The sequence below is a fragment of the Mytilus trossulus genome, chromosome 10 (genome assembly GCF_036588685.1).
Source record: "Mytilus trossulus isolate FHL-02 chromosome 10, PNRI_Mtr1.1.1.hap1, whole genome shotgun sequence".
Classification (NCBI taxonomy): domain Eukaryota; kingdom Metazoa; phylum Mollusca; class Bivalvia; order Mytilida; family Mytilidae; genus Mytilus; species Mytilus trossulus.
Window position 1 is genome coordinate 46973908 of NC_086382.1, and position 21757 is coordinate 46995664.

A 21757-nucleotide genomic window follows, 5' to 3' on the forward strand; every position below is an offset into this window, starting at 1 on the left:
TCCTATTTGTTACAATGGATTTAAAATGGATTTTACAATGTATCTTCAAGGTTGTGTAGGTTTTCAATTACCACGACTTCACAAGTCTGGAGGAAAACAAAGCATATTAAATTACTCCAACTATAAGAATGTGAATGCATTTTATTTAGCAAGTTTTAATAATATTATATGCCTCTTTAGTTTGAAAGAAACTTCATGCTATGTAAAAAAATATTAATATCATCATATTATGTTTCGGTTAAACAAATAAAATCATAGTCACGAATTAAATTGATTCTGCATATATCCTACTTAACAATTCAAGGTACCAAAAGTTTGTATGGACTTACGTGAAGTGTTACATTTCTCATTGACCACTTTTTTTAGTTATTGATTGCATTTAAATTATGAAAAGCTTGTTTTTTGATTTAACAGACAAAAACCAGAATAATTGATAGACAAAGGAATAGATCAAGTTCTTTTTTAAATTATCAATTGTTCAAAGCATACGAGACACTCACATAAAAAAACCGACACAAATTTTCAAATCTCTGCAAGCTTCGTTGGTTTAATTTTATAGACTAATTATACAGATATTTCGATGTAATATGAAGTCGATATACCTTTTTTTTCAATACACAATGAATAAATATTTAAATGTTTTATGTTAACCGATTTGCTTTATAGACACATTATGAAATTCTATTAATTATTTCGCACTCTACTTCCTTAAACAGAAACGAAAGGACGAAAATCCAAATCGATATATAATTAAACATGATGTTAAGTATATTATCATTTTGGAAATTATTCCAAACAACATGAGGCTTTATAGTAACTTCGTTCTTATTTGTCATCTTTATTTTACAGTTTTTTATACTTATAAATTAGAAGGTAGGTATCAACTATATGTTATTTTTTTTACATTCGTAACTGAATATTTGCATAGACATTCATCCTTCATAACTTTTAAACATAATACCCTGCTAATTTTCTGTTTTGCTGACCAGTAAGTCGGTAGATTATAGGAACATAATTTCACGAATCATCTCAATATTAAAAACACTAGCTCTTAGATTATACTGTTATTTGAATGATCTAAAAGGCATATAATTTCTGACACATAAAACTTATTTGTTCCGTACATGTAGCTTTCAGAAAGAGAAATTAACAAATGCTCTGTTGTATATAATTGCTAAGTACAGATAAGCTTTAAATAACATAATCATAGATAAGATCTTGATGTTATTGTCAACTATTTGATTGTTTTTTATTAACTTTTCAAACTTGAATTAAAAAATATGCCACCCCTTTTCTTTTAGAGACAAGACCACATTTAATATTTGCTGATTCTACAGAAATAAACGCAATTGAACTGGAAACTTGGACAAATATAACTCTACTCGATGATTTAAAGGGAGCTAGATCTGTAGACTACCATTATGAAAAAGGTTTGATTTTCTGGACAGATGTCATCGGAAGACACATATCAGTGTAAGTCCAAACACATATCTTATTAAATATATTTGATTTAATCATATAAATGCTCTCAAAATGATATCTAATATAATATGTTAAATACAAAATAGTGTTATATTGATTTGGAACTTGTTTTCATTTGCTTGCCGATATTGATATCGTCAAAATAAAAGAAGATGCAAACTCCTTTATCAAATGGCAAAACTAAAAGCTCAAACATATCAAACGAATGGATAACAACTGTCATATTCCTGATTCCTGGTACAGGTAATTTCTGATGTAGAACATGGTTGATTAGAATTTATTTATAGCTAGCTGAACCTCCCATTTGTACAGAAGTCGCTTTGGTTAAATTGACAACAACGTGTACAAATAGGGATATAATAGGTCGAAAGGTAAAAATTAGGGGTACAGCAGTCAACATTGTGTTATAATCTTATTCCCTGTAAAACAAAGAAATAAGTCAGCAAAGATAAACAAAAGGCAGTTAAACACAGTACGTACATTAGCAAAAACGGAAGACAAGAATACAAACATTTATCATAGCACAATAACACGATGATTAGATGAATAAGTACCGAACCACGTTAAATGAAAACTACTAAAAATAAACAGAAAAAGACAAAATTTACAAAATAGTACACGAATGAGCAAAGGAAAAAAATAATACACTTAAATAAACTACATCAGAATTGAAAAGAATGTACAGTACACGTACTAAGATCCCACCCAAAAAGTTAAGATAAGAATGTACTGCTAAATAATCAACCAAAAATAAATAAAAGTCTATCAGAAATTTAGATTTGAAATGGTATAAGTAATTACAATAACAATGGTACAGTTAATGACAATAACAAAAACCTGATACACATGTTTCAATGTATATAGTACAGGAATAACCAATGACTTATTACGAAAGAATGAAGCTATTGTTAGAACTAAGATGGGTGTCAGTTTTGGAATGGCTGTGGACTGGATTAATGACCATATTTACTGGACGGATGAAACCTTTCAGAGTGTGCATGTCTCTAATCTTCAAGGTGAAAATCGCAGAACACTGATTGAAAACGAGATAGAAAATCCGAGAGGTATATCACTTTCTCCATCGGATAGGTACGTTTAAAAATGGACATACTATTAATGAGTTAATTTGTTAATCGCATGTCTGTCGATGATCCTATGACTTGTGGCACAATCCATCATCTCTGAAATTCGTTAGTAATAGCTCGCCGTTCATTTGTTTCGGTTGGACCAGGATATAACTTCATCATTATATTACTGTATATTGCCCTGCAATCTTCAGGAATAAAAGGACCCATAGTATTGCGCGCGACTCTAAAATCGTACTGAAGGGTTGCATTTACCTAGCATCAGAAGCTTTTAGAAAATACTAATTTTCAGACCGGGATCTAAATCGGGTGTCTATCTCCTGAATTAAGAACTTCCTCTTTTCCAGTTCATCAAACCTGTCTAGAGATATCATAAAGATATTAAAAAATGACTGCTGATCCTCCATCCTTAATTCGTTCATAGTCGGTCGTAATGTCCATTGCAAACTGGAGTCTTCTTTCAACAGATAGACTAGGTCATACCTAACATGACCTACGGTGTCTTGCATGTTTTTCCTCCTTAAAAAACAAACAAACTAGAAATGTAGTCGAATCGAAACAGTGCAGAATAAGAAGAAGTAGCTTTGATCATTTGTGCCCATGATTGAACTACATTTTGAAGTCATTGTATATATTTTTTTCAATAGAATATGGTCGCGAAATTATTGTTTCATAGAAGGAAGAAATGTCGTACTAAGGGCGAAGACGCAGCGTACTATTGTCTTTCTCGTCGTAGTATAATCGTATCAATATCGTAGTAGAAACGCGTAATACAGACATAGTGAAATCGGAATAGTCGCAGTGAAATGGTAGTAAGATCAAAACGAAATGTTTTCCATTGGCTTCCTGATTGCACCACAATTTCCAATACAATGCTTCTACGCCTACCACGATCTTTCTTGCATATACAATAAATATGCTAAATACTTATCTTTTAAATGTATCAGTACTTTCCATACTTCTTATACCTGGTGTTTAATCAATAATATGATACCTGTATAATTTCTTGATAGGATTTGATTGAGATGTATGGACTAAGACATTCCCAGTATTCGACGATCCCAAAGAATGTTTTGTAAAAATTAGCACAGGAAGTAATTATATCCCATTAATATGGAGGTGTACTAGCATTCAAACACTTTAACATTAAAATTAGTATACTATGAATGATGAATCATTGAACTTAGGTTTCGAAATAGCTGTAACGATGAAGCATCATGTTTAAGTATTAAAAATCATTTTTGCTGCAATCTTTTTTAATTTATATATATTTCATTAAATATCATAATCAGTTGTTTCTACAAAAACCACAAGATTAATAATCTGACTGAACCAATGTCGCTGAATTCAACTGATTGAGGTTACAACATGTAATACCCCTAGCACACAAGGACAACGATTTTACGACGACCTAAGAAATTATGAAAAAAAATCGGATGTCGTAGTTAGATCGTTGTGGTCGTGGTAATGGTTTAAAAAGGTCTTTATCATCGTGGACGTCAATGACCAATTTTGAACATGCTCAATACATTGCAATTGGTCGTTCAGTCGTGATCAAAAACTAGTAATAGTAGGAGCGAAAAAAGGTGGAAGTAAGATCGGGGTAGGCATAGAAGCATTGCATTGGAAATTGTATGAAATATGAAATTATTGTACTGCCCAAAACGGATATCAAAGCGTAGATTCGTACAATGTATATGACTTAATATTTATTTTAGAATTATTTTTGGCCTAATAGTAAAATTCACTTTATTGTTGCAAGCACTGCTACTCTCTTCAAATAAACAATTTATTAACTTACTGACGGTTGATAAGAATTAAAAATATGTATTAACATATCAAAAACAATTTATATGAGTGACAAGAAGAGTAAAAAATCATTTTTTGACAGCTACACATTATATCGCGTGCGATGAAGGATTTCATACGGACACATACTCTTGTTTTTATTATTTTTTTTTTCGTTTCTATAGAATCCTTTTCTTTTCTGATTGTGGGAGTACCTATCCAAGGATAGAGCGGTGTGGTTTAGATGGCAAAGACAGAGAAACCATAGTTTCAAATGTTGGAGCACCTATTAGTTTAACAATAGGTATACTTTTTATGTTTTTATGTTAACAATAACAGTACATGGGTTTTATATTTTTGAAGTATGTAGTGTACAAATTAAAACCAGCAGCCCGTCTTAAACCGATTTGGTATGGTGTTTTGAGACAAGAAATTATGTTAATTATAGAATCTACCTGAGGATTTTCGTATTGTTTGCTTGTTGTCTCATTGTCGTTATCATGCCTCATCTCTTTATAGTGCTTTATATATGTTACATAAGTGCAATGCTGATCGTTTCTCTTTAAAAACAAGATTTATCACATCTACATAGGCAAACACTGTGATAATGTTGTAAGGTAACGACTAAATATATATCTTTCCTAACTTTATTACGAATAAAATAATCTTTTATAATGGGTTGGTACATATTTTAGATATTCGCTAGAAATGACAGTAAAAAATACATTTTCTTCATTAAGTAGTAGTTCTAGACCTCACATATTATTTTAAGATTAGTTGTACAGATGAACTGAAACTGACCACTCTGTGACATGTATTCACAGGTCAAGAGAAATATCGTTAATAGAAATTACTTTATATTAGCTTTTTATTTTGCTTTTTTTCAGACCATAAAGTGAAAAGAATTTACTGGACTGATAGACTACAGAAAGGGATATATTCAGCCAAGTTTGATGGTAGTAGCATCAAAACTGTCATGAAAAATTCGAATTATTTGGCTGAACCTTATGGAATTGCTGTTCACAAAGACAAAGTATACTGGACAAATTGGAGAAACGGAGAAATATTGCGGACTGATAAGTATGCTAGCTACGAAGTTGAAAAGGTATTTTCGAGCGCTTTAAACTATCCCATCGGCCTGGTAGTATATGACAACACTAAACAACAAACATGGGGTAAGTTTTATTTGACCACTAGTCTTTAAACGATTTCAATATATTGTATTCATATTATGGTATGTTATGTGTCAATTATGATAGATTACTAGTCCAAAGAATTATAACGTATGGCAAGGCTATTTTTTTCTGGGACGCCTTCCTACGTCCTACGTCGTAGGAAGGCGTCCAACAAAAAAAAAATAGCCTCCCATTACGGGGCGCGAATGGGACTCTTGTGGTTTTGTACGAAATTCAATTCTGTCACAACAAACTCATTTTTGTCTTACAAAACTATGTGATGCAGACTTCTTTTATGAGAACTTCAATTTTGTGATGACAAAATTCATTTTTGTAGACAAAATTCATTTGTGTAGACAAAATTCATTTTTGTAGACAAAATTCATTTTTGTCATGACAAAAGTCAACTTTGTCAAAAAGGTATGCAAATATAAACTTATTTGCATACAAAATTGACTTTTGTTACCTGATATGGAAATAAAAACACACAAGTCAATTCTGTGATAAAAAAATGACTTTTGTGAGACAAACTTTACTTTTGTGAGACAAAATTGACTTTTGTGAGACAAAATTCAATATTGTGAGACAAAATTCAATTTGTCAATTTTGTCTCACAAAAAATAATTTTGTCTTCACAAAATCGACTTTTGTGAGACAAAATTCAATTTTGTGAAGACAAAATTAATTTTGTACGACAAAATTCATTTTTGTGACAACAAAATTCATTTTTGTGACAACAAAATTCATTTTTGTGACAACAAAATTCTCTTTTGTGAGACAAAATTGACAAAATTGAATGTTGTCTCAGTTTTGTGAGACAAAACTCATTTTTTTCAATTCACAAAAGTCAATTTTGTGACGACAAAATTCAATTTTGTGACGACAAAATTCATTTTTGTGACGACAAAATATACAAAATTGAATTTTTGTCTCAAATTTGTGAGACAAAATTGAATTTTGTCACAATTTTGTGAGACAAAATTGAATTTTGTCAATTTTGTCTCACAAATGTCAATTTTGTTACTTTTGTTAGACAAAATTGACAAAATTGAATTTTGTCAATTTTGTCTCACAAAAGTCAACTTTGTCTCACAAAAGTCAACTTTGTCTCACAAAAGTCAACTTTGTCTCACAAAAGTCAATTTTGTCTTACAAAGGTCAATTTTGTCTCACAAAAGTCAATTTTGTCTCACAAAAGTCAATTTTGTCTCACAAAAGTCAATTTTGTATCACAAAAGTCGATTTTGTATGCAAATTAGTTCACAGAATCCAAACCAAACTTATTTGCATACAAAATTGACTTTTGTCTTCCAATTTTCAAATTAGGTAACAAAAGTCAAGTCTGTGTAACAAAAATGAATTTTGTCATGACGAAAGTGACTTTTGTCCACTGAAAGGTAATTTTGTATGACAACATTTAAAATTTGTAATATTTTACAAATTTTGTTAAACTGAACTCATTTTTGTTGAACAAAAGTAACTTTTGTCCGTACAAAATTTAATTTTGTGTACAAAACCACAAGAGTCCCATTCGGCGCCCTATACCCATACGTCATACTTATTTTGACTAGATAAAGTACCAATACATACTTTGATACCAAAACAACAAATCACAAACTATCTTAAAACATCTAAAGTTACATAATCATTTACAAATATAAGGAAATAAATAAAAAATCAGCACACATGATGTCACAGGCGTATTCGAACAGATACAGCCTTTAAAGTTAAATCTGAATAAAAGTACAAGATCCTACTGTAAAAATGTGATGACAAATTAACCACAGACAGAACGAATATAAAAACTAGTTTCACGGATGTAGAATGTAGAAGTTCTTGTCTAAACAATTAGTATGGCGTTCATTATCACTGAACTAGTATATATTTGTTTAGGGGCCAGCTGAAGGACGCCTCCGGGTGCGGGAATTTCTCGCTACATTGAAGACCTGTTGGTGACCTTCTGCTGTTGTTTTTTTTATTTGGTCGAGTTGTTGTCTCTTTGACACATTCCCCATTTTCATTCTCAATTTTAAGATCATATGTTAGATAAAACTTTTAACATAGAGATACATGAATTGTAAGCTGTTTTACAGTAATGCTATAATCAGTCATTCCAACCGTCATATAAACTAATGCATATATATTTGGTTACTATTTCTATATCGATACATTTAAACAGACTTATTAAGAAGGGATATAGTTACGATACTGTTGTCAGGTCATTAAAGATTGCATATTTTGGGTTTAATATTGATTCACGTATAGGGTCTTTGCATCGGAACTAAATACATTTATTTAAAAAAAATAGTTGTTGGCATGATACGGGTTATGTTCTTCTCATATATTTTATGATAGTATGATACTTAACCCCTAACGGAAGGAATTGTGCCTGATATTCATATGATGAAGACATAATCTTTCAATCAGTTTAATTGAGGTCTGGAGCTGGCATGTCAGTTAACTGCTAGTAGTCTGTTGTTATTTATGTATTATTGTCATTTTATTTATTTTCTTTTGTTTCATCTTCTGACATCGGACTCGGACTTCTCTTGAACTGAATTTTAATGTGCGTATTGTTATGCGTTTACTTTTCTACATTGGCTAGAAGTATAGGAGGAGGGTTGAGATCTCATTAACATGTTTAACCCCGCCGCAATTTTGCATCTGGCTTTTGTTAGTCTTGTATGATTTTTAATTTTAGTTTCTTGTGTATAATTCGGCGTTTAGTATGACGTCCATTATCACTGTACTAGTATACATATTTTTTAAGGGGCCAGATGAAGGACGCCTACGGGTACGGGAGTTTCTCGCTACATTGAAGACCCATTGGTGGCCTTCGGCTGTTGTCTACTCTATGGTCGGGTTGTTGTCGCTTTGACACATTTCCCATTTCCTTTCTCAATTTTATTGTCAATTTAATAGAAAAAGATGCGACTAACATACAAGTGAGAGGGTAGCTAGCTATAAATCCAGGTTTAATCCACAATTTAAATATTAAAAAATGCCTGTACCAAGTCAGGAATATTGCAGTTGTCATCCATTCGTTTGATGTGATCTAGCTTTTGATTTTTGCATTTGATTAGGAACTTCCCTTTTGAATTGTCTCGGAGTTAAGTATTTTTGGAAATTTTATTTTTTCTAATGATTAAGCAATCATATTTGACACTTGACACTTTTCATTTATCTAACACAACTAATGTTGTGGCAAGATATAACTATTGTAAGACTCTGCATTAAAAATTCAACGAGTGAAATTCATTATAACACCCTTAAACCAATAAAGGTCAACACTAAATGACGGTAATATTACAATTCATTTCAAGCTAATAATAAATGTGGCTCAACTAATGGTGGCTGTTCACATTTATGTCTACCGTCGGCTCCATGGTCTGACAACATACTTGGGTATTCATGCACTTGTTCTGATGGTCATTTGCTTGAAAATGATAAAAAGACATGTTCATATAATGGTGAGTATGTTTTTGTTAGGATTTGTGAATTTAAAAAAAAATAATATATTGGATAAAAATAATTATTAATTAAATTAGAAAGGACTTCATCGCGATAAAAAATACTTTAAAATAATTTGTATGAAACATATAGAGTAATTACCTGCTGCTAGGGTCGTAATGGAAATATACATACCTTCTCAATTCATGAATCTAATTTGCAGAAGGTGGCAAATAATATGTCAGCCAGGAACATAAACAGGTGTACAATAAGTAATTGAGGAATTGTCGTCTAAACAAAAACGAAGATAACGAAGGGAAATTCAAACTCAGGTCGAAAATAAACTGACAAGGCTATGGGAAAAAAACCACAATGATAATTTTTTTTTTCAGGAAGGAATGTTAAGATATTACATACAGAGGAAGGGACAATTTCTGAAACAGACATTGATTCGGGTCATCGAAATACCCTGTCTGTAATGTCTACTTCAAAACTGGTAGGAATTGACTATGACTACGATCGAGATCTGATGTTTTGGACAGATAGTTACAATCAAAACATTTATGTGTAAGTCGTCCCTGGACATTGATAAAAACATCAATGAAAAACTACCTATAAAAATTCTTTTACCAAAATCAATGATAGAAATTGAAAAAAAGGTTAAAAATAAAATTGAAAATGGAAATGGGGAATGTGTCAAGGAGACAACAACCCGACCATAGAATAGACAACAGCAGAAGGTCACTAATAGGTCATCAATGCAGCGAGAAATTCCCGCACCTAGAGGCACGAAAAAGAGAGCCCAAGCAGATATTTCTCCCTAGCTTTACGATCATGATTCAGATCTTTTATTCTGAGAGTCTTCAAAATAAAGGTTGTACTACAATATCACATAAACTTTAAATAATCAATGATCCATGTAATTGATGACAGGGTAAAGCAAATCATGTCATATTGTCAGAGATCACACTAACATAAACACATAACAATCATTGAATGCACTAAAATAGTTTACATATTGCACGTAAAATATACGAAAACGTGACATTGGCCAATGCAAAAGAGAATCAAATCAATATCAAATGATAATGCCAGACATGAATGTACAATTTACAATCACTTTGTTCATCAAATATAGTTGAACTATTATTTGTAGTAAGGGAAAATTAGATTAAACAGGAAAACTTTACATTTGATCGATGAAAAATGTACATGAAGTCAAAGCCAGATTATTCCTACCAGAGAAATGTGTTCACTTTACAATCATTACATTGACCAACTATAGTATTTGAGTTAGTGACCAAAATTTAACATTTATAGATGGAACATATAAATGCGATCAAGGTCAAATGATACATGTAGATTGACATGTGAACCTTTAAATCATTTCGTTTACCAAGTATACTTGACAATCTGCTTATAGTTTTTAAATAATAAATTTCTAATCACGTAACTTTAACTTTGATCACAAACCTAACAACAGACTTACCATTTCAGGTATTGAAAAATAATAATTCAGGTTTCGACTAAAAGGAATACGTTTTTTAATGTATGGAAGATGGCAAATAAAAGTCAGTTACTTTTTAATCAAAGGGTATATAAACATAAAGTCCATAACAGAGATTTGAGAAATCAATTAGCTTTTGTAAGTGTTAACTTCTACTGAAAAACAAATGGAAAAGCAATACATTTATTAAAGGCATAACCCTATCAATACACGTTTCACACTGTGCACTGGATTCATACTATAAACAATATCTTAACCGAGTAAATTTTAAACTAAATATATTTTTGCTTTCTGATCATTCTTCTTGCATCTACCACGAAACTTCAAAATCAATGTCACTGTTTTACAGCTATTTTCTCAATTTCATTGGCAAGTCGACGGCGGGATTTGGATTAAAACGTTTGCTGCCAGATCTTTTCTACACACCAGATAGCATAGCTGTAGATTGGATATATAAACATATATACTGGACTGATCTATCTGATCGGCAGATACATGTCTGTGACTATTATGGTGTATATAGGAAAACATTTGTGACCAAAGAATTAAAATATCCTGATGCCCTAGCCTTGTCTCCAAAGGATGGGTACTTATGTTTAATATTATTCTTTGTCTTAGTATCTTTTTTAATCTCTATGTGTATCTTCATTTTAGTTTCAACTTGCATGCGTTTAAAAATCAATATATCTATACCTATATATATTTATAAAGATTTTGATATATAAAAGATAGAGAATATAAGCAAGGGTTCAGCTTAAAATGATTAACGACGAACCTTGAACATTACAAACACAAAGAGAGCGTTAGAAGGCCCATTTAAAAAGAGTGACACAAGACTATAAAACAAGTTCGGAGTATATGTGATGCAAAAAGAAAATACTCCTATTACAATTAAGAACAAATCAATCATCATTAAAACAGCAACCCGACATTAAGCATACTTGAAACTAAATGATGTCTTAATTTTACTGTTTTTATAAATCAAGGTTGATGTTTTTTTCGGATTTTGATTCAATATTTGGTGGTAAAATCTTACGATCTGCTATGGATGGAAGTGATCGAAAGACTATCATAAACAAAGGAGTTAATGAAGTGTTTGGTATAGCTGTTGGTAAGAAACTATAAAAGATTAAGATTTGAAACTATTTGATACACCTTGTGGTAAACTGCTTTGAAAAAAGCTTAAACTGTATCATAAAATTGAAAACGTATTCTTAATGGGAATAAAGATTGGTGAAACACATAAGAATTTAACACATATTGTCAGACAATACATATCTTTGCTTTCACACTAAAAGGCTTTAAATAACAAAAGAATAGAATTTGTTTAGATTTTTATAAAATCACGACAAAACGCTTCAGTTGACGACCTTCAAATTTAACCATATTTTGAACACTGTTGAGTGTTATTTGTGATGTTGTATTCGTTCGTTTTCGTCGTTGAATTTCAGCAGGTGCATTTATGGGGTTATACTTAAAATTAGTTCGTTTATGTCTTTATCTAAAACAGCGAAGAAAAAACGGTATGATAAACTTAGCGATTACCATGCATTGCCATTACTCACCAGAAATTGTAAAGCCCTCTAGAAATATCGGTTTAAGTTGAGGGTAATTAATTCTCTGAACAATAACCGTACAAAATATAACATAAAGAACTTGGTTCATGAAAATGCAAAACACTAGTCAGTCCTGTAAAGAATATCTTTTTTGTTTATGGAGGAAGGATTATCTAGTCTGGTCGCTTCACATGCAGTTATTTATGAGAAACACTTACCGGTCTATTCTAGCTGCTTGTTATTAAAAAAACCAAATGGCTTATAATTAATATTGCTTTTATTTCAATACGACATATGACTATAACGAAAAGTGTTTTCTTCAAAATATTAAATCATAATTTTTGTAATGGGGAAAAAGAGTTATGGTGTTCTTGCCAACATGCCATTGACAAAACGAAAAGCAAAGTAATATCGCTTTTGCTGATGTCCTTTATCTCTATGTGATAGTGGGTCTTCAACGTGGAGCAAACATAACACATACTGCACGTTCAATGCGGCTGCTAGCAACCGTTTGATTCAATTAGATGAAAGATAAGGATAAAGCAACATCTATGAAAAATGAAGATTTCAGATGCAGTATAAAGCAGTAAATAAGAGAATCATTCAACTGTATACTACCGTTTCTGATGTTTTCTTTGGAATTAAAAAGTAGCAACTAAACCATCCTTTTACAATGTAAATTATATGAAAGAGCCGTTCATCACTTATGATACGACATGAGTTGATGATGTCATGTACATGTTGTAGTGTATATCCTTGTCTTTTGTTATTGTGTTTATATTTTAATCAATATTTCGTTTGATTCGATTTATAGAGAATGATTTTAAGTTTACTTTTCAGATCAACAAGGTCGTCGGATATACTGGACAGATGCTTCTTTAGAAACAATTAAATCTGCAACATTTGATGGGACAGATGTGCATACAATTATAACGTTCACCGAGGAATCGTCACCCAATCCTTATGGCATAGACGTTTTTGGGGAATTGATATATTGGACAAATGATAAAGACCGAAGTATCTATACTGTACACAAATATACGGGTATAGATACGAAACCATTTCTGACAAACCTTGATAATCCAAAACATATGAAGATAGTTTCAAAGGAATCACAAAAAGAAGGTAGTTAAAACGGAATACATTAAATCAAATCAAATGAATATCTTCATTCCTAATTAAAGGTCAGGTATAGAGCATATATTTCAACACCAATTACAAAGTTCATACAATATCCACACAGACAACACTTGCAATCTACCATACTTATTGATACAAAGATACCAAATTAAAATCATATATATTCGAAAATGTTATCCCAGAAAGATTAACAGAAATAGACAACAGTACATTAAACCTTAATCTAGCAACAAACTACTCGTCAGGTCGAGTACACTAACTCCGACAAAAAAAGAAGATTAACAAAGGCATTATAGAAATGTATACAATTCCTGTAATATTACTCGATTACATATACAATAAGGCTCGTTTAGTTTCTGTTATGATTAGTTACTTTATGAAAATATATATTTTAGTATTACGGCATTTCGTGTCAACTTATCATTGGTAGGAGTCTTCGGTTTTGTTTAGTATTAAAGTTATCAATATAATTTCGTTGAATGTGCTGAATTCTGATATATTTCTATCAATGTAAGTGACAAATTATAAATTCTTTGTCTTTTTTACAATAAAAACATGATTGCCTTTTCAGTTATTGCCTTTTTCATGAATAATAATATCCAATGTTTAAAATTTCAACAGGATTAAATAGGTGTGGGGAAAATAATGGACACTGTGATCATCTTTGCTTACCGGTTCCTGTTACACCACTTACATATAAAGGATACACATGTGCGTGCTCAGATGGCTTTCTGCTAGAAGATAATGTACATTGCATTCTGAAAGGTATTTTGTATTGAAAAAATAATAACAAAAACAAAATCAATAAAACCAAGTTTAATATATATAAATAAAACAGTGTTTTATAAAAGATAATGTTTACATCGTAACGATCAACTGTTTATTAAATTTGTGCTCAATAGAACAAATAGTAAAACGGTCTTGTATTTTGCAAATTACATGTGTGTATATATATATATAGATTCTTACATTGATACCAGTGGATTATCGGATTTATCCAATCGAGATAGTTAAATTATCAATTTTAAAGTCCGAGCCGCCTCGGCGAGGACTTTAAAATTTATAATTTAACTATCGAGATTGGATAAATCCGATAATTCACGAGTAACTATGTAAGAATCTGTTTCTCTAATGATTAAAAAGACATTTTCTTTTTTGTTAACCGAAAATCCCCTTCAAGTGCCTTTCACATTCTACGAAGTTGTCAATTTCATTAACACCTGTTATCATATTTTGATTCATTCAGTTAGCTTAAAAGGTCATGACCCTTAAAATCATCCAATCATCTTTTGAGATCAGTAGCAACCACACGTTGATTAAACTTTTTTCTCTAACTTTATGGAAATTTATCCCTTTCCGAACCCATTGTTCTTAAAAAAAATATATAACTGTTGTTATAAATTGTGTAGTGTTATTATTTCACTAGTTCTATAACTGAATGCAGATTTATTTGAAAGGGTAGGCTTTCTAGTTTGAATTTCTGTTAAAATTTTGATTGATTTAAATGTAATCTGGCGTCAGTACATAGAGTAAATTGCCTAAATTCTAGCCTTTATTCTTTCCCGGAAGTAGACAGACTGACCCTGTTGTCAATAAAAACAAAATTTTGCAACGGAATGCCGGTCATGAGGCACTGAGATTGTACTTAGACACTTCTAAATGAATGCCTAACATGAACCAGAAGTCCCAAGGTGGCTATCAAAATTATTTATTGAACAGGACCCTATGTATTTACTATGATTTTCAATGCGTTCCAATGGGGCAAATAATTCGGTCCCCGTTCCATGTTTGATAAATACAATATTATCGAAAATAAAACAACACCTACCTCAAAATCGTCGTTTTGGTGTAATTTTATCAAAATTTGGTGTAATTTTATCAAAATTTGAATCGTACAAGTAACGTTATGACCTTCAGTTTGTTAGTTTTCATTTATATGACGTCACGTTTATCCATAACGTCTATATGCAAAAACAAACAATTCATGAAGTTTAAGCGGAGTTTTATTTTATTTCATAAATGTACATTTTTATGCCCCCGCTGTAGCAAAGGGGGCATTGAGTTGTATCTTTGTCTGTTTGTACGTTGATCCGAATGTACGTATTATAGTGTACGTCCGTTTTTACAAAATTTAGTTTCCATTCACCTACTTTAGTCTTCCTCAACCAACTAATATAAAACTTATGCACGATGCTTTTTGCCACAAAAACACAGAATAGATTTGAATTTTGATGTCGTCACTTTTACAGTTCTAGAATTTTATGAATGGTCGGACAGGGGATACCTTTCTCCATTCTCCCGTCCCATTTCTCTTGTCTCCCGTAAAAACTGAAAAAAAAACCCTAATGTATGGGAGGGTGATTTCAATAGAAATCGGTCTAATATATTGTGTTTTTTTATGGCTTGTCCCCGTCTTGTCCTTTCACAAGATAGAAGTTTTGTTTATTCTGCTTCAAGAACCCCGGTAAATTTTCACTTAAGCTGTCTTTTCGTTGAATTTGTAAGTCTGATGCACGCCGATTCCATTTTTTTTTTATACAGTACTAGTATTTATATAAATACAAATTATAGAAACGCACGATTGAATGAAAACGGCACATTTTTGTGACACTTCTGGTCAATTTAGTTTAAAATTTACATAATGCGCCATGTGTTTTACTTATAGAGAATGCATATATTCTCAGATAATTTTATTGCAGAGTGTTTACGAATGACAGAATGTTGAACTTGGTCTTTTCCGCAAATATGCACACAACCCACTTGTTTACATCATTAGACATGTATTTTATTTTTATCAATCACTTTTACAACTGACGGAGTGTTCTAATAGTATTTTTTTATGGATGCATTACACTACAAACTGCTCAGAGTCTGAATTGACCAGATTTTGTGCTCGACCAGTAAAATCCAGCACACATTTTACTCGACTAGTCTGGACAAAATAGAGATAGGCATCTTTAATTTTTTTAATAACTTTTTCAAAATCACTTGGATTTTCATCAAACTATGTAGCTATCTTAGATATATATCAAGCTTTCTGAATCCCATTTCATTTACTTTTTTGTTGTATTGCTGTAAAATTTAAGAATTAAAATCATCTCGGTAAAAAAAGCTAGGATTTGCAATTTGGACAAAATAGAGATAGGCATCTTTAATTTTTTTAATATCTTTTTCAAATCAACTTGGATTCTCATTAAACTATGTAGCTATCTTAGATATATATTAAGCTTTCTGAATCCCATTTCATTTACTTTTTTGTTGTATTGCTGTAAAGTCATCTCAGTAAAAAAAGCTAGGATTTGCAATTTGGACAAAATAGAGATAGGCATCTTTAATTTGTTTAATAACTTTTTCAAATCAACTTGGATTGTCTTCAAACTATGCAGCTATCTTAGATATATATCAAGCTTACTGAATCCCATTTCATTTACTTTTTTATTATATTGCTGTAAAATTTAAGAATTAAAGAAATGTTGGTAAAAAAAAGCTAGGATTTGCAATTTCGGACAAAATAGAGATAGTACACTTTAAATTTTCTAATAACTTTTTCAAAATCACTTGGATTGTCATCAAACTATGCAGCTATCTTAGATATATATCAAGCTTATAGAATCCCATTTCATTTACTTTTTTGTTGTATTGCTGTAAAATTTAAGAATTAAAGTCATCTTAAAATTGCAAATCCTAGCTTTTTTTACCGAGATGACTTTAATTCTTAAATTTTACAGCAATACCACAAAAAATAGCTGCATAGTTTGATGAAAATCCAAGTTGATTTGAAAAAGTTATTAAAATAATTAAAGATGCCTATCTCTATTTTGTCCAAATTGCAAATCCTTGCTTTTTTACCGAGATGACTTTAATTCTTAAATTTCATAGCTATACAACAAAAAAGTAAATGAAATGGGATTCAGTAAGCTTGATATATATATCTTAGATAGGTGCATAGTTTGATGAAAATCCAAGTTGATTTGAAAAAATTATTAGAAAATTTAAAGATGCCTATCTGAATTTATATAATTTTTATTTTTTACCTATGGTAAAAAAAAAATATTTTTATTTCACAGCCAGTAATCAAACTACCTAATAAGCTTGAATTTTGTAAGATCAATATTTAATTTAGTTAGCTGGGCTTCTTTATACCAGTCAAAACTAAATTTGAAGGTCAAGACTAGTCGAGACAGGTCGAGACTGGTTCAGACTGAGTCGAGACTAGTCGAGACAGGTCGAGACTGGTTCAGACTGAGTCGAGACTAGTCAAGACAGGTGGAGCCTTGGTCAAGACCATTTCAGAAAATTAAGTAAAGTCGAGACCTAGTCGAGTACTCTTAAGTACAGTTAAGTCCAGTCGAGACAATGTCGAGACTAGTTTAGTAAAATGTGTGCTCGATTTTACTGGTCGAGCACAAAAACTGGTCAATTCAGACTCTGAGCAGTTTGTAGTGTTAAGACACAACTATTTTATTGTGTCGTCCTGAACATGCCTGAAGTATTTGCCACTGGACATTTTACAACCTCTTATCAAACAAACTTCTATGCATATCAGTCAACTTTGAATCAATTTATCTTAAAACGAGGATGGTTATATGTGTCTCTACACATGCACGGACTCACTATAAAATCCGGGAAATTGCTAGTTTTTAGTCTTTCTCCGTATATACTATATATAAGAGATCATAATAAAGTAGTGACGACGCTCGGAGTATTTTTATGAGGTCGTGTTCTGAGTTTTTCGTTTCTGTTCTTCAACTTTAGTTTGCTTTTACCAAATGCCATAAAATTTATGCGTAATGCTTTATAATGTTTCATATTTATGAAAGAGGGGGCATCATCAGTTTCCTATGGACACATTATCCATTTATTCCAAGCTCTAACATATTATTTTTTTGTGTAATGCATTATAATCGGAATAACATAACTATGGTTAAAGAGGAGCCACGATCAATTTTGATTTGCAGTCTCAAATTTGCGTTTTACTGTCTCCCCTACGCGTGGACAGTAAAATAAAATTGAGAATGGAAATGGGGAATGTGTCAAAGAGACAACAACCCGACCAAATAAAAAAACAACAGCAGAAGGTCACCAACAGGTCTTCAATGTAGCGAGAAATTCCCGCATCCGGAGGCGTCCTTCAGCTGGCCCCTTAACAAATATATACTAGTTCAGTGATAATGAACGCCATACTAATTTCCAAATTGTACACAAGAAACTAAAATTAAAATAATACAAGACTAACAAAGGCCAGAGGCTCCTGACTTGGGACAGGCGCAAAAACGCGGCGGGGTTGAACATGTTTGTGAGATCTCAACCATCCCCCTATACCTCTAACCAATGTAGAAAAGTAAAAGCATAACAATACGCACATTAAAATTCATTTCAAGCAGTGTCAAGAGGAGTCCGAGTCTGATGTCAGAAGATGTAACCAAAGAAAATAAACAAAATGACAATAATACAAAAATAACAACAGACTACTAGCAGTTAACTAAACTAATTAAACTGACTGGAAGATTATGATTTCATCATATGAACATCAGGCACAATCCTTCCCGTTAGGGGTTTAGTATCATACCATCATAACATATATGAGAAGAACATAACCCGTGTCATGCCAACAACTGTTTTTAGTAAAAGTGCATTTGTGAACATCAAAATGCCAATTGACGATGGGGATTCCTCAACTACAGTGCCGTTACTCCTGTAAACTTTAATGAACTGATTTTAATTGATTAAAATGTGGAAGATTTTCATATTACAGGTCTACATAACTGCATTTCGTATTTTAAATATCAACAAAACATATACGGCTGGTCATTTGTTTTCCAAGGTCATCGTCTGTTTCGTCTTTCATCACGCACAGGAGCATGGAGTTTGTTTGTTTGGTCAAAGACCCCAAATCTGAATATCATGTGTAACAATTAGACAAATCATACCAGTAATCTATCTTTCTCCTGCAAGGCTTTCCCCTGCTTAGTCATAAATATTTGATCATATTTGAATAACATTTGTTGATGTCTAGATTTAAATGAATGGAATAAACACGGCTGCTGTAAATGACTTTACTTTAGTCAAAACTGATGTCTTTTCAACCAATTGCTGCATACAAACAATTTACCACACATGGGGCAATGGAGCAATGCTTTTCTAAGATTTAAAATATTACAGTTTGAAGAACTGAAAGAATATAAGCGTTTCCTTCAAAATTAGAGTCTTGTACATGTCTTACACAAGTATGACCAAAGTTAAACACCTCCCCTTCCGACTGATAGTTGTGGGCATAAAAGTTAAGAGACCACATCAAAATTTTTATGTAGGATAAAAAAAATGACAAGATAAACACATATAACGGCCATTTCCGTAAAAACGAGTTCGGGGACATAACATTTTCTTAAGCTCTTTTTAATGCAAATAGTGAATTCCTTAATTTCACAGTTTTTTACAAAAACGTTGGACCCGAAAAAGGGATATTTTTGGCTTTTTGTTGCCATGGCTACAGGATTTTTTTAACCCAAAAATTCAAAAATCTTGTTTTTAGGATTTTTTTAATGATATTTTTAATTCAAATTTATTATTAATGAATGATCCACAATTATTTATACATGTTTTATTCAGTTTTATATTTTTATATTCACTCGCATTCATTATTATTTCAGAAGAATTCAAATACATTTTTCCCTAAAAATCGTAAAAAATCGGAATTTTGAGCTTTTCACCTGAAAAAACCGGACTGGCGATGTTTGATTTTTTTTCATTAAATGATTGGGTCGTCCTCCCTGAACAAAATGATGTATCATATTGCTATAATATCACCAAGAAAAAAATCCAGGTTTCATGCAAACCTTACCTTAATAGGTTACTGTGAATGAAAAGAAAAAATAATTCTATTCAAATTTTCTGATTATATGAAAACTACAAATGTATCTGTGAATACTCATAATCGTTGATAGAAATGCACCAATACTCTTGCTAAATTTAGGAGACCTAACAAATTTTAAAAAGACACACATAAAAATAATATGGAATGTATGTTTTACTCAATAGTTTTATAATAAAATTTTTGTTAAATAAGAAAGAAATGAGCATCGATACAACAACAACATTACAAATAAAGCTCATAAAATCTCTAGTCGTCTCAATAACGGTTATTGTCAATGATTATCAAATTAAAATCAGTCCATAACAATTTTTTTTAAAATTTGGTTCACCATTTGATTTACCCAAGGTTGACGCTCGCCAGTGGTTAATACTTTTGTTTTATCATGAATAAAAGTATATGTATTTGCTTCTTTTTAAATTATCTAGGCCAATCTGATCTTAAACTGGTAAAAAAAGGATAAAACAGTGAATTACTAATGTTTCAAAATTACTCACAATATGCAAATAAAAAAGGTCTGGTTCATCTCAAGTTTTGCACTTATCACATGCCATGCGTATCCTCCCACTAAAATTGTCAGAAAATTTAATTCTAAAGCAAATTATATGCAAGGAACCCCTAACTTACGTGTCGTACGAACTTGCATCAATATCATGCTGAAGAAGGTCTGAACTATAAGAACCACAACAGATCAACACGAATTTCGTTATTGAGTTCACACATCTGGAAATACAATATATTTGGCGACAATCCAAACTTGAATATCTCTTGTTTTTAAGATAGAAATACCAAAATAGATATTTAGTTAAAACGCAATGGGACATTAGGGGCGGATCCAGCCATTTAAAAAAAAGGGGGGGTTATAAACCCAGAGTAAAGGGGGATTTCAACTATATGCTCCCATTTAAATGAATTGATCGGCCAAAAAAAGGGGGGTCCAATGGACAAAAGGCAGAAAGCCTACATTTTTTTTGGTCACTTTCAGCGGCGGTATTTTGTTTAACCAAATATCATCTTTGATTGAAAACGATCTATGTTTCTCAATACATGGTAGGAAATAAAATCCTCAATGAACAATTATCATCGTTGTTACATGCTATTCTGTATTTGTTTAATTTATGTTAATTGTTTCCAATTTCAGAGTCCGCACCATTGGTAAAAGATGAGCTGTGATCAGTGAATAAGAAAGCTAAAAGTCTTAAAAAAGTAGACGATATGTAACCATATTTTGACGTGGTAATTCAAAATTATAAATGGACTCTGTGTGTATGTGTATAGTGACACTTGTTGGACTCATCATTTGTTGAAAGTTGTTATATCATTATAATGTGATCAATTTTTAAACTGTCACGTTATTTTCTTACATTGTGCATAATACTGTATTATAAAATATCGCGCGTGTTTCATTGTGAAAAAAATTAAATTTAAAAACAAAAGTATTTTATTGGTAATGTTTATGCTTGTACTTTTTCAAAAGGTTTAACATCGGAACACACTCTGATATAATTACATATGATATAGAGAACGTATAAATATTATCAACAAAGGGTCCTTTTCTTGTCTTTGATTACTTGCCATTACCTTTTCCATAGCTAAGTGGTATATATGATATTTGTGCCCTAAGATTCGGAGTTGGCAGTTAAATCATTTTCATGATATATTTAGTCTTTGAAAACATTCAACAAATTTCCACTGTAATTTTC

General features: G+C 31.5%; 1 protein-coding gene across 1 annotated transcript; it reads left to right on the top strand.

Annotated features, from left to right (window-relative positions):
• Nucleotides 1–719: 719 nt before the first annotated feature.
• Nucleotides 720–21227, top strand: LOC134687945 (low-density lipoprotein receptor-related protein 4-like). Its single transcript, XM_063548408.1, has 12 exons — nucleotides 720–873; nucleotides 1302–1473; nucleotides 2347–2571; nucleotides 4541–4659; nucleotides 5243–5530; nucleotides 8854–9000; nucleotides 9373–9547; nucleotides 10837–11073; nucleotides 11474–11598; nucleotides 12884–13168; nucleotides 13805–13948; nucleotides 21196–21227. Exons 1-12 carry the CDS (start codon nucleotides 801–803, stop codon nucleotides 21225–21227), a joined length of 2022 nt encoding a protein of 673 aa, XP_063404478.1. The 5' UTR covers nucleotides 720–800.
• Nucleotides 21228–21757: the final 530 nt, after the last annotated feature.

Excerpts from the sequence above, each read along its gene's own strand:
- LOC134687945 (XM_063548408.1), top strand. The coding sequence starts at position 801 with ATGAGGCTTTATAGTAACTTCGTTCTTATTTGTCATCTTTATTTTACA. Across the intron at positions 5,531-8,853 it reads CACTAAACAACAAACATGGG|CTAATAATAAATGTGGCTCA; the intron begins GTAAGTTTTATT and ends ATTCATTTCAAG. Across the intron at positions 9,548-10,836 it reads TACAATCAAAACATTTATGT|CTATTTTCTCAATTTCATTG; the intron begins GTAAGTCGTCCC and ends ACTGTTTTACAG.